Raw genomic sequence first — 14,318 nt, 5'->3', positions numbered from 1 at the left:
ATCTCCATACAGCGAAGAAAAATTGCCCTTCAAACAGTCATGATTTAAATATTTATTCTTAAAACCCCAAACCAAAATTAGCTTTAAAACAGATTTACAGGACTAGCGAGTCTACAAGATAAGTTTTACAGTTCTCTTTTTTCTGCAGTTCAACCAAATACAGTTCCTTTATAAAGCTCAGATCAATGCTATTTACAAAAATTCCATTTCCTTTTGTGTCTGCTTGTTGTTTGTACATCATTATAAAAATATTTTATTATATCCAAATATTATTGCTTTCAAAAAAATTCAAACAGTCTGGCAATATTTACGTATCACTTAGAAGTACTTAAAAAAGCAAGTAAAGAAATAAATGACTATTACAATAAAATAGAGGAATTAAAAGTTCAATACATTTTCTTTAGGCACCAGTGGATGTCAGGTTGGCATTTCTCAAATGTTCGCCACCTAGGATAATATCAACTGTGAAACTGGGATGGCACCTTCCAGTAGTAATATTTTCAGAAGTATCATGCTTAAAGACTTGGCAGATTCTTTCTTTCATACATTATAAAATACATCACACATGTTGTGTGATAACAAGCCACACAGAAGAAAAGAAAAGCCTTCCTATTTTGCTCCTGCTTTTGTATCTGAAGTTTGTCCAGCAAAAAACATTTCCATGACTATTACTGGTAAATGCAGGTTTTTAAACAAGATAGGGGCTGTACTGGCCATACGTACCCTAAAAATAAAGTCTACATATATTTCTAAAGCAAACACCCCCTAATCATACTTGTAATACGTTGCATCAAAGTCTTGCCCCTTTAAAACTGAATCATCGGCAGCTTCAGAGACAAGCACCTTCTTATTATGAAAATAAATGTTTTTTGATTGGAATCTGAGAAAGCTGACTAAACAGGGATTTAAAATGAATCCTAACTGATCTTTTTTAAGGCTTAAGGCGATGAGAGAAATTGTCTTTTGTGTGGCATCTGTTACAGAAACCAAGGTGCATGTTCTATTAAAATCAAGTCTAAGAAACCTCAACATTCGCCACTCTCAGACCTTTGTTAATGGATACCTTTGCTTACTATGGAAGTTTATGAGGTATTTTGAAAGATAAACTAGATGTACATCGTTATATATAATCTTTTTGTACAGCAGGTTACAAGATTACAGCACATGCTGGACCTCCTTAATTAGCACTCATCTGTGGTGGAGGCACAGTTTTCTAGGTAATGTTAACAACACTACCTGCTTACAAGGATAATTTTGTCACCATTTTCTGCACTTAAATAATGTATCCTATGGTAGTGAATAAGACTTTTTAGAAACAAAAGGACAATATCTAGCTAAAACAACAAATACTGGTAAGATGCCTTACGCTCAGCAGCAGAATAGTATTTCAACATTTTTAAATGATGTTTATCTTACATTAAAACCCAAGACTTAAGATACAGTGCGCAACACCCCAAGCATCTTCTGATTGAAAAGCACTCACCCGCCTCGCTGTGCACCTGAGGCTTTTAAAATGAATTAAAAAAAAACAACTAAAATGCTGAAATAAAAAAAGTGTGCTTGAATTCTTATCCCTACAATATTTACAAATATACATGGATTAGTCCTTTTCTGCCCACGATATAGCTGATGATGAGATAATGAAAGTCAGCCTTAGAAACAATAGTATCTCCAGAGTGTAAAAGGGCACAGGAAGGGAGTCCTGTCAGGTGGTGGTCTGTGTCCAGCTAATTCATTTTGCGCATTTCAGAACAATTCCCACAATATGATTAACTTGCAGAAAATCTGGAAAAAAAGAAAAAAAAAGGTTTTAACCAAGAGGACCAAATAGAATGTGCCTGACTGTAAAACAGGGACACAGTCTTGTTTCTACATGGTCACTTGTCCACTGAGCAGAAATAAAATGACTGACCTGTAGCTCAATGTAACGATTAAACAGAATATCAAATAAACAACAAATTCAGGTCCCAGGCCTTATTCCTAGAAGTTTATTAGTTTTAACTGCATGGGCTATTTGCAGTTAAAACGAATGTCAATAGCATTAAATAAAATCAATAAAGAAAATTAAACAAAAGAAAATTGGAATAGATATCCCTTGTTACCTCCAATAGAAAAACCTCAAAAAGAAAACCTAACCTGATAAGAAAACATTTGACTTTTGTTAAATCATAAATTTCCTTAACACAACAAATAAAAAATAATAGCTAAGAACTACATTACCTGTCAGTTAGTTCATTGTTCTGTAGTGCATTTATGAAGATATTTCACCAACTCTTGGAGTAACTGTTACATTACAACTTTAATATATTTTTAACTTATTTGCTTACTATAAAACATTATATAACAAATATGTGAGAGAAATTTAACAGATTACAAGCGAATTCTAGAATTTTGTAATCTGGATATCAGAATCGAAACATTCCATAATACCTAGCCTACATTCATGCTGTGAGTCTGTGTGTCTTTCTGACATGTTTTTCCAGTTGCATTTCAACATATATCAAAGCTTGTAGTTTTCACCTCCAAGTGCTTTTGTAATGACTCCATATAGCAATTGGAGATCTTTCAAGCTGTATGCAGCATTCCTGGATACAGGTTCATCTTTGTTACCCAACTCTGTAGTTCAAGTGGCATAACTTTTAAATGACTACTTTCATTATTGATGTTACTAAACTACTCAACTGTCTGGATGAACGGAAAGCTGTGAAATTTTTCACAGCAAATATTGGAACTGCTAAGTATATAAGTACATTATATCTTCCTGGATTTAAAAACTGCATAAACACACAATAGTGTAGCGACACTACATAATTTAAGATTTAAAAAAAACTGAGACACCTACAACTCTTGTTAAAGCTTCATTTGGATGAAACATTCAAGAGACTAGCCTTAAACAGAGCTTATTAAGATTTCACTCAAAACTAGTCTTTCACTTACTTCTGAAACCTGTCTATGATTGCCTTCACCATTTTGTCTGTGATTCCTGGACATGCCTCTTCTGCCATTTTAATGCTCTTCTCCAGCTCATCAATCGCATTTTTCTTAGCAGCACTATCCCGATGTTGAAGCTTGAGCTATAGAAGCACGAAATAAAAATGAAGGTTTTTGTTTTTAAAAGATTTTGTTTTGGAGAATACATTCAAAACGTCACAAGCTTTTCAAAACATTTTGAGCAATACCTCACCTCCATAAATAGGGGAGTAATAACTGAAGACAAACTTGCTGATTTCTTCAGGTCTTGATCCTGAAGTAGGCAAAAAAAAAGGGACATTAGCTTTCAGCCACAGTAGGATTGTCAAATCTTTCAACCTTCAATCTTAAAAGCACTCTGACTGCTAACAGTTCAGTTTATCTCTTCAGGGTGAGGCCTTCATCTATCTGCTCAGTGTAAAGAAGGACATCCTGAAGTGTTTGTCCTATGGCTATGTACATGAGAGTAGAAGAAAAGCTTTCTAACACTGAGATCCACATAAACATTGAGGAGGATGGGATGACTGAAATGAAGGTTATAAAACCAGGTCATGCAAAGCACATGGTCTTAATTCTGACATGCCACTAGCATGAAAGTGCATTCTGTGATTTTAGTGTTACAGATTTACACAAGCTTTATGGTTACCTTTGGTTTAAAATAATGTACACCACAGACCCACAAATGAATACTAGCCATTTATAAAATGTATTAAGCTGTAAAACATTAAACAGACAATTTTTGACTTCAAGGCACTTGTATCCCATAAGGTGTTTCAGGTCTTTAAAGATGAGGTCATTTACAGTACTTTTATCCTTGGGATGTTTCTTTAGGTCATTAAATTGGACAGCAAGTTAGGTTTAGATCACCAGAGCTTCCTAGACAAAGATTACATTACGAACACACAATTGTATATTTGTTTTCAATTTCAAAACAACTTACTAAAATTTACCCTATTTTGCATTGTATGTTATTTGTGCATGAGCACTCATACAGCTTCTTAAATTTTATAGATCAGGTTTAGATTGTCAGCATCACTCCAAAATGAAGTGCATCTTCAAGTATAAATACCCCAACCCAACAGCCAAGGATATCACTCCGGAAATATAGGAGCAAACCCACTTCACCCAGCCCTGAAGTATAGCTCCCACATGGCTGTGTGGCATCCATATTGCATCAATAACCCCACTGGATACATAGCACATAATGTGGAGTAGTTGGGAAATTGCTCACTAACTGAATCAAACTACAATAAAATTTAAATCGCACTGTAACTCATAAAATCCCCATCACAAACTAAACAAAATAGATGAAATTTCCAGTTATGTGTGACGTCATATTGCGCTATTCAGAGCGAGGCAACAAGACCTCCAGCCCTATTATATTGTAAGCAAGACGGCTTGTGAATACATCCCTTTTAATCCGATAGAAATATTGCTCTTGATGTCAAGACTGTTTTGCCAACAAATACTACTTTCTTGTTGCATGCACATAATGTTGGAATATTTCTGCAGTGAAATGTCTGTTGCACAACCAGTTTTAATCTGCTCGTACATCGCATTACATTAGTCATGACTAGTGAGCAGGAAGGGCCACATTACGTCGCACTTCATGGGATTTTTTTTCTATAATGTTAATTTACTTTGTTAGCAAAATTTAATAACCGGTCTGAGATATGGGAACTCAAGTTCCCCTTTAACACCCTTATTCTTATGAGCTGTGTCAGAGGATCTTTAATGACCAAGTATTCAGAACCTTGTTATCACATATAAAGGATGGAAGAGAAGGTCTTTCACTGCACAAAATATTTACAAAATCAGGATGGCACTGGAAAACTTTTCCCTGCAACTGTTATAGTTCAAGACATTATCTGAACGGCAATTTCTTATATAATGACAGAGATCTTTGAGTCTGTATGGAAATACTGATAGCACCTTGCTTAATGTGCAGAGACAGGGGCATTGTAAAAGATTTTGGTGTGAAGGGACTCACCGTTCCATTTTGCAAATTCTTCTTGGAATCCGGCTTCTTTCGGACAGTTGTGAAAGACCACTCTGGCTGTGAGCGGTCATTCTCTTTGTTGCTTGATTCCCTGTTGAATTCAATAAATGTGTTTGTTCTACAGATGCCTTTAACTTCCCTTTGGTTAACCAAGATATGCGCTGAAGTAAATCTCCGAGACAACATTTAGATGGAAAGAAAATCAAAAACTGATTGTAAAATTGATTCTTCACTTGAGATTTCTAAACACATTTCTTTTTCATGACTCATGACTTCTGGTTATAGTTGTAAGTGTACCATGCAATGAAATTGAGAGTGCCCATAATACTAAACATCTCCGTAACTAAATGACTCTATGGTTACTCCATAACTAAAGTAAAGCATGGTTGTCAAGAGCATTTACTCATTTTGCTTGAGCTACACTGAAAAGTACAAATATAAGAAACGATACAATCCAGTCCACAGGTTGCTTTGAATATTTATCCAGACTCCTGTGATTCACACACTTTTCATTTAAATGAGCTGAATACAGGTCAGAAAGGAGTGTCATTTTTTGTGTTGAAAGTCTGGGGCAAATTAATTGCCATGATCGAGAAACCTGACTGGTTTGAAAGGTGAGTAAAGATTTCCAATGCAAGAAAGCTGATTACTGGAAAATATACCGGTTCTTGAGAACAAAACAAAAAAAAATAGATATAGCAGAATATCTGGTTGCTCTTAAGAAGGTTTCAGCTTCACCTGACAAGTAATCAACAATTGATTTCTGTGCCAAAGGGGTTATAAATTCAGTGAGTTAATGAATGAGTGAATTGAATTAATGAAAGCTATAAATTCACTTTTGCTTGCTGGTTTTTAAACTCTGCAGCTTGTGAAGCTGCATTAAAAGCTCTGTGTTGCTTGTGAAGATGCATTCAAGGTCAAATGGTACGAAATGAAGAGAAAACAGAGCCTGTGCTCTCTGATGATATTTGCCATTATACACAAGCCCAAAAACAGAAGCAGGAAGGGTACTGAAATAGACCCAAGGTTAACACTGATGATTTCATCCAACTTTATGTGTGGTCACAAACACAGTACATCCATTACATTAAAACGCAGAAAGAGAAATGTGTGGTAAAGAAAAATATAAATAATGCACTAAAGTTGGTTACTTTTTTTTATACACTTCACAAACCACATACATTTTGAGGTGGGGGGGGATAGTGGCCAATTTTCAGAATTTCTTATTTGAGAACAACATTATTACACATGCAGGAAACGGGGCTGGACAACTTACAGAAATAATTCAAACCTTTCACGACAGGCCACATCTTCATGCGATATCTGTTTAAAAACTCCTTCTCTACAAAGGTGTTTTGTGAGCATCTCTAAGAAAAATTAAAGCGTGCCAGTGATTTTTTTCCAAACTTCCGAGTACTAACTGACAAGCATTAAATAGATGAACAGTATCAGAAAAGTTTACATAGTGTGCGACATTTGTGTGATAGTGCTGAAATCTAATTCTTTAATGGGCCAAGGCAAAAAATACATTACTGCAAAGTAGCAAGAAAATAGGATGGGAGTCTGGAATCCAATTAAAATAAATACTTAAGACAAAAGGAAATCTCTCATATGAAGACTTTATAGAAGCTAGACTTGCAAACAGCTTACAATGGTTCCTACTTACGAGTCCGAGTCGTCAGAACTGGAATCGTCATCACTGTGACCCTCAGCCTTCCACCTCTTGTACCTGTCGATCAGCTCCGTCAGGTAGGAAGTCTTCTTCGCGTTTTTAACAATGAACTTGTGCTTCAGGAGCTCCCTTGCGGTGGGTCGCTGGGGAGGGGGGGGAAAAAGAAGGCTCTTCAGTTCTGTTGTCACCTTTGCGCTGCTGTGAAATGACAAACTGTACTTGCTGGGGAAGTTTGTGGCATTATCAAAAAAAAAGTGCTCCTTTTGACAAACAGTGCCGCACAGAATTAAGCTGAAATAAAAAAAAAACATACCACATTGCACTAACAGTCACTTACACAGCATAAGAAAAGCAGACTAGTTGGAGTAATGACTCCTCACCCTGTGAATGCCCAGTGACCACTACAGCACTTTAACAAGCTAATTGCCTGATTCTGCAGTCTCAACTCAATGGCTGATGCTTCCGTTTCCAAACACGAAAGCACGTTAAGAGAATAGCTTTTGGGGACCTTAAGAATAATTACTAGACATCAACCTTAATTTCACAAAAGAGGAATCTCTGTTTACGTCAGCCTTCCAACCAGTTTCAGTCTTTCTTGGCAAGAGGCATGGTGCGATTTTTAACTCCGAAATACCCCATGAACGACTTCCTCAGATTTTGTACCAATATTTTAACATATTTACTTGATCCAAATAAATAAGATGGAAGAACTGCTCCACTTTGTCCATCCAAATGGATTAAAGAAAAGCACTTTTATTGCTTTCCTGTGAGACTTCTCTCTTTTTTTAAATAAATGTGGGTCATTACTTTCTAGGCAACCTCTGAACTCAAGAACTAACAACTTTGTTCTGCAGTTCATTAAGGCGTCCACCAGGTGGCAGAGCAACAGCAACATGTACATGGTACACAAGCCGTGCTTGAGACGGCCACCAGGAATAGAAGGACAAAGTCTTTCCGACTCATACAGTGAAGGCTGCTGGGTTTGTGGGACTGGAAGGAGGATCAAAAACTGCAAAACCCTCCATTAATGCTGTGTGATATTAATGCCTGTATTGCTACAGTAGTCCCAGTAAACCACCAGGGGGGAGTAATTAACATCTCTTGACTGTGCAGTCAAATCATGACAATTCAGTTAAAATCAGACCCAGCACCAGTCAGCATTTTGCTGAAGTAGGTAAAATGTAAGCAATTGTATTTAGGCCAAAGCCATAGTGAAGTGAAGCAAATTGAAGGATTTCCAATTTGCCCCACACTTTTGGACATCTTGAGACAGTGTTGCAATCTATTGGTATTTTCAAAAAATGTTTTTATTTTATGTACTTTATATACATATTAAACACACTAAAGTTTATAATACTTTCAAACCAAACAGGCTTTATTTGCACATCACCATCGTCATCTTTTTTTGGCATAAAAGGCTCTAGTATTAATTATCCATATGTATTATCTTCTAATGAATCTCATTTATAAAATCTTTATGACATGGGAGTGGTGTGGCAACAGATGGCCGATAGTTACACAAAACGACAAGATTCCACAGCATGACAGCCAATTCTTGCACAGAAACCAGACGTTGCTTATGTCACCCTCCGCCTTGTTTTGAATACATTTCAAGATTGGCAAGAAGACTTAAAACAATAGTTGACATTTTGTTTTATTCACACGTGTAATTTGTCCTGCACTTCAGACAACCTGAAATTGATCCAGCTGTGCCGAGAGAGGAATTTTGTGTCTTGTTTATTTGCACATTCTCTTTATCACCAGCCTGATCCTGCCAAGGATCAAGACTTTAATTTCCCTTCTTTTGGACTGCCAAATCTACTCACGTGTGCAATTACACACTGCACTTTGGCCTATTGGTTGAGGTTGAAGGACAGGCTATTCATTCTTTTGTCATTATACAAAGTTGTATTTTAGTTATAGCTCAGTGTGAAAGTGGAAAAACTTTTAATTTTGCTTGTGTTTTTGGCCACATGAAAATTCCTGTTTTATATATGAACTTTGCCTTCCACACTATCTTGTAGCAGTATAAACCAGCAGATTCCATCAGAGCTGGGCACCCTCCTGCACCTGTTAAGGCTTTTGTGCTGCTACCTACAGGAGAACAGTACACTTTCCTATCCTCACTCGTGTTTAACACTGCATATACAGCGGAATGAGTTTCAAAATCAGAAAGTGCCGACTTCGCTGACGTAGAACAGATCTGAAGAAAAGTGTTTTAAATATGTCCAGCATGAATCACACTTCAGGATCTTATTAGTTCATGTTGCCGTTCCATATAATACTTCCAAGTCCTGTGTTTGAATCCAGACTATGATATATTTTTGGGGGAGCTCTCCAGGTGTCTCCAGGTCCCTATAGAACTGGGGTCTGTAAATTGCATTCGTGTGAGCCCCGAAACAGACTGGTGGCCTGTCCAGGTTGCTGTCCTGCCTTGAGCCCTGTGGTTCCTGGTAGGGCTCTGGACTGTTGTGACTTAACAGGAATGAGTGATTTACCGATGCTGGATGGATGATAAGATTTTGCAAACAAGAAGAAATCAGGCTGTTTTCTCGACTTGTCTTTTTGCTCAACAGATCACTGAACTTAGAACCATGAACCTTTCATTTATTTTAGTCTTGCCTCTAAATTTTGCACAAAACACTTCTCTGCACAGTAAAAACCACCTTCACTTAGCACAGCTCGGAGACTTCATTCTTTTATACTTACAAAAGCAGGATCCTTATTCAGACAGGAGTCGATAAACTCTTTGAATGCCTTGCTGAAGTCTCCAGTGAGTGTTGGCGGGTTGTTCTTGGGTATGAGAAACAGCACTCGCATGGGGTGCATGTCCGAGTTGGGGGGCTCTCCCTTAGCCAGCTCAATGGCTGTTATTCCCAAAGACCAGATATCTGCCTGTGGAAGAGACAAGTTAACACCCTGTTACAGCACTGTGCAGTAAAGAGAAGCCTCCAGGACACAAACCAGACTTTGTGGTAATGTGTCACTTACAGAGCATGGGGCATCAAACGCTGTTTTAAATTAAAGATGTCATCTTTTCATAAACTGAATAATCATAATTTAGGAGAGGTGGAGACTATAAGTAACTACAAATTATTATTTTATGGCAGCCTTCCACTGCTTAAAGCACTTGAAACAATTTACATCATTCACTCTGTTCTGTAGTTAAGAACAAACATAACAGGTTAAAAGGTTGGAAATGCCAAATTCTTACTTTTGAATCCCTAACACCTTTAAATAACCACCTCCTCTTTATGACCATACCACAAGTACTGATGAATTAGTGCAGTGGGTCTGTTAGTGCAGATTAGTGCATTCACAAGTTATTCTTGACAATGGCTAGAAAATTAAGAGGAACATTCACATTAAGAGGAACAGACAGATTTTCGAATTTCCACCAAACAATATTCCTAAAACACAGTAGCAAAGCTAGGACAAAAAGCATTGGGACTTCAACAATGGAACTCTAATTCCATATACGGACAATGCACGTTTTCTTAACCCTACTGATCTATTAGACTGACAAACAGCATTCTTGTTCTTGCAAGAAATTAAACTTTGACCGCAGACTGTATCAGTTATCACATAGAACATCGATTAATGTTGACGACTTCTATTAATAGTAATATGAAAAAAGCTGACGAAGATGAGCTTTGATGACAGTGTGAAATACAATCAGGTACTTTGTGGCAAGGCACTTCGGCATGGAGAGGAGATCTTTGCCTCTGTGCTCCCTTCCAGTTGAGTGGCTGTGTGTGGAAACAGGCTCTGACACAGCTGCCTGCTCATCTCTTATTTCAACCTGAAACCCTCATACCATCCGTCTCATTCACACTCTCTGGGTTAACAGAGTAATAATCGGGCCTCAGGGATGCCTCTCTCCGAGACATAGTAACGTCTTCTCTCCAGATCCAGATGGATTCTCCCTCGTTTTATTTTTTTTTTTGGTAGTCACAATTTTTCAAACTCCTTTGCTCCCAATTGTGTGTGGTAAAATCAACAGGATGATCATCTTCTGTTGTAAAACAACCTCTAAATTATGCACACGTTTTACTTTCTGAAAGTGTGCAGCTGCTGTCTGTAGATCAACACAGGCAATGAATCTGCTTCTGTGTTTGAAGATTATCTCAATTAGAACAGAAAGAGCAGAGATTTTTCAATCTTACAGTATGTGATGTACCAGTAAGTTAAATTATGCTTTCTTTAAAGTAACCAGTTTATGAAGTTCACAGAGTTCCTGAAGCAAGGCAGATGTGTAGGCCAGAACCTCAAGTGCCTTACAGCCTGCAGGTAGGAGATTTAAACACAAACTGCCTTTGACAAGAACTGACTGGGCATCTGCAGGAGTGGGCTGCGATAATGCGAGTCAAATTCCAAGGGCAGATGAGCTCAGCTCTTCACTATGGACCACACCGCTGCTTACTAACTCCCCGAGGATGCAACTTGCTGGTCTTCGCCTCCCCTGAGGTAACATGGCAGCAGTGTGGAGTAGTGGTTAGGGCTCTGGAGGTTAAATCCCACATGGGACAACGCTGGGGCACCCTTATGCAAGGTACTTTACTCGCCTACTTACCTACGTGCTCTAGAGAAATACTCTTTTGTGCAAATGGGTACCCCCAGGTTGTCACTGTAAATGTAAATTCTGTCAATGGATATCAGGGGGCAGAGAAGGTGGGCTGTTCCCTTGAACTGAGAATTCTTTATAATATTAATCCTTTCACTTAAAAAACAGCTGGTCCCCACTTTTGCAGGCAGTTTTCTTGGAAGAGCTGAACAGGTACACACTGTGTTCTGTGCAAGATAATGGAAGATTCCAGGAATCTTTGTGTCAATTCATCATACCACAATAATTAGTACAGCTGCAGACACAGGGACTGTCACTGGATTTCCTGCCTTCTAAGAACAACAACCCAATAGAAAACATTTGCCAGTCTGAGCCAGGAACTGTGAACAAGAAAGCCATAATTAAGCAAAAGTAAAATTCTGACACATGTGAGAACGGAAAAGAATAATGCTTACTTTTGAGTCGTATGCAGACTGTTGTATGACCTCGGGGGCCATCCAGAAAGGCGTCCCCACAAATGTCTCTCTCTTTATCTGGGTGTCCGTCAGCTGGCCAGCCACCCCAAAATCTGCCAGCTTCACATCTCCCTGCTCGGACAGTAACACATTGGCCGCTAGGAGTGCAAACAACAAGACCTCAATTAGCCTCATAATGCACAAGTCAGTCACGGCAGAAGTGTTTTTAAACGGCGTCTCTTTCTGCAAACCTTTGATATCTCGGTGAATCTTCTTCTCTGAATGCAGATAGTCAAGGCCTTTAAGAATCTCCTTCAGCATGGTGGCAATCTGGAACTCATCAAAAGGCCCTGCTCGCAACTGTGGGGCAAGGCACAACGTTTACAAGAAGAACTTTCCTGAAAAGAACCAGCCGCAGCACGATCTGCGCTCCTCTTTCGCAAGTGAAAGGACTCTTACGTTTAAAAAACAGAAACTGGGAACAACAGAAGAAAAACAGAAGCAGCAAACTGAAATATTTATCTTGACTAGATCAACACTAGACTCCAGTCATAAAGATAAAGGGCCTGTCACCAGGAGTTGAACTAGTCCCAACTTATCTACTGACTTCTAGTGTCTCTCCCATGCTGACAATCCTTTTGATGATCTTCCTTTTTAATAAGAAGTCCTGTTTTCAGTGAGTCAGCATTAGCAGCTCATCTATTAAATCTTGGTAAGGACCTTTTGAATAAAACCATATATTGTATATATTACTGCTGCTGTAACATATCTTTTTCTTTGTAGGAAGGTGGTGGTGTTTATCAAACAGTAGTCAGAAATATGAATCTTACCAAATCAAGTGCAGATCCTCCCCCTAAGTATTCCATGATGATCCAAAGCTTAGTGGCCTAGATGCAAAAAAGATAAAATGGTTTTAAAAAAAATACAGAATATAGCTGCAGAAACCAGCCATACCACGAAAAACGCACTCTTCATGAAATTACTACACAGGAGCTGGAGTGAAGTGTATTTTCTTGTAAAGATGCATAACTACCCTTAAAGGCAGACTGAACACAATGCTCCTGCCTGAAGAGGAACAGAGAGAGGTTACGAAGGACGGAGATATGAGTATGAAAGGCAGTATCATAGTGCCATATTTGTAGACTGAGCAAGCAGTCAAAAATAACACATGGTATGCTATCGTTTGAAGGAAACAAATGCCAAAGAAGGGATTTAAATTAATAAACAAAAACAAAAATGTCTATGCTTGTTAACAGGACAAAAGGTGGATCTTAAAAATTAAGACTTTCTTTTATGGTAAAAACAAATAATTAATAATGGAATAATGCTGTGAAAGACATGCATTGCAGCAGACCCAGTTAAATCAGAATATGTTGTAAGATTACTATATCTCTTACGTTCTGCTTATTACTACAGAATCTTTGGCTATGAAATCATGATTCAGTCATGATTATGATGACTGAGTTATGAGTTAGGTATGGGAATTCAACAAGGTTTCAGGGGTCTAGTTATCAAAAATAGTTTTCTTGCTTTGTGAGACCTGGTTAGAGTCAAAACCCTATATTTTAACTTTGAGAGATACATCACTAGTTTTTAAAAGACCAGAAAAGATCTTCTGTGAGCATACCAGAAAGCATCTCTACAACTGAGGTTTTGTATCTCAGTAGCTACAGTAAAGAGCAGTGGGTTTCTCTATGTACAGGTATGCACTGCAAGACAAGGTCCTAACAAATCTTGATGCATTTTCTGTGGTCAAAACCAAGTTAAATCACAGAAGGAACTACATTTACAGAAGTCTTGATGACAAAACAGAAAGCAAATATCAATGAATCAATAGGCAGTGAACAGAACTTATGGACACTGTACTAATTCACATGTCCTGGGGTCTTGCTCATCATAAAAAGTTTATTTCTTTTTATCTACTGTTCATATAAATACTTATTCACCATGTAAGCATTTTGCAGAACATGGAAATATACACTGTTTTCTGTTTGAGACTGATAATGAAATGCCTAGTACAGGAACAAGATCAAAATGAAACTGACTGTTAAATGTGATCCCATACATTGAAAGAGTAGGTCGTGCTGTATAAATTTCAATGTTCAATATTGTTTCTTTGGGGCAAACTGAACAAAAAAACAAAAAAATTGTAAAAGCAAAGTTATCTGCCTGAATTTTTATTAGATCTTATGGATGGTAAAACAAACAAAAAAAAACTTAGAAAACCAGCTGATATGTGTTGTGCAGAGAAAGCAAACTAATGCCCCACATGTTCACTATGCATAAACCAATGTTCCCAACACTGTGCAACACAGGTACACAGGTATAACCTGATCTCTTGGTGACCGTGACAAACCCATTCAAGAACTAGATTTATAGCCTCAATTGTTCAAAATACACGCTAAAGGTGAAAACCCTAATGACACATGCAAAATGGCAAAAAACTGATGGGATTTTGCTAATTATAAGAGGAATGGTTACAAAGGAGAAGGTGATCTGGCCCCGTTTGTTTATGTTCTAAACAAGGTTTTTATTGTTGTTTGTGCAGCAGGCTCTTGCAGGAGGTTCTCAGCATGCTCCTGTACTGTATTCTACTGCCAGCTGTAACCACTCTGACCACAGAATACTTCCTCCCGAGTCAGCCTCTTCATTGTCTCA

At 37.9% G+C, this 14,318-nt stretch overlaps 1 protein-coding gene across 1 annotated transcript in view; it reads right to left on the bottom strand.

Annotated features, from left to right (window-relative positions):
* Window positions 1-37: 37 nt before the first annotated feature.
* Window positions 38-14,318, bottom strand: part of stk26 (serine/threonine protein kinase 26) — a 51,504-nt gene continuing 37,223 nt past the window's right edge. Inside the window, exons 3-11 of the mRNA XM_015351429.2 lie at window positions 12,491-12,547; window positions 11,912-12,020; window positions 11,661-11,818; window positions 9,351-9,536; window positions 6,636-6,784; window positions 4,961-5,060; window positions 3,185-3,244; window positions 2,938-3,074; window positions 38-1,785 (exon numbers count right to left, since the gene is read on the bottom strand). Of these exons, the coding sequence (XP_015206915.1) occupies window positions 1,770-1,785; window positions 2,938-3,074; window positions 3,185-3,244; window positions 4,961-5,060; window positions 6,636-6,784; window positions 9,351-9,536; window positions 11,661-11,818; window positions 11,912-12,020; window positions 12,491-12,547 (972 nt within the window). The 3' untranslated portion in view covers window positions 38-1,769. The remainder of the gene's footprint in view (window positions 1,786-2,937; window positions 3,075-3,184; window positions 3,245-4,960; window positions 5,061-6,635; window positions 6,785-9,350; window positions 9,537-11,660; window positions 11,819-11,911; window positions 12,021-12,490; window positions 12,548-14,318) is intronic.

This window comes from Lepisosteus oculatus, chromosome 8 (assembly GCF_040954835.1).
Source record: "Lepisosteus oculatus isolate fLepOcu1 chromosome 8, fLepOcu1.hap2, whole genome shotgun sequence".
Classification (NCBI taxonomy): Eukaryota; Metazoa; Chordata; class Actinopteri; order Semionotiformes; family Lepisosteidae; genus Lepisosteus; species Lepisosteus oculatus.
The sequence above is the reverse complement of the archived record's forward strand: the minus strand, read 5'-3'. Positions and strand labels throughout refer to the sequence as shown.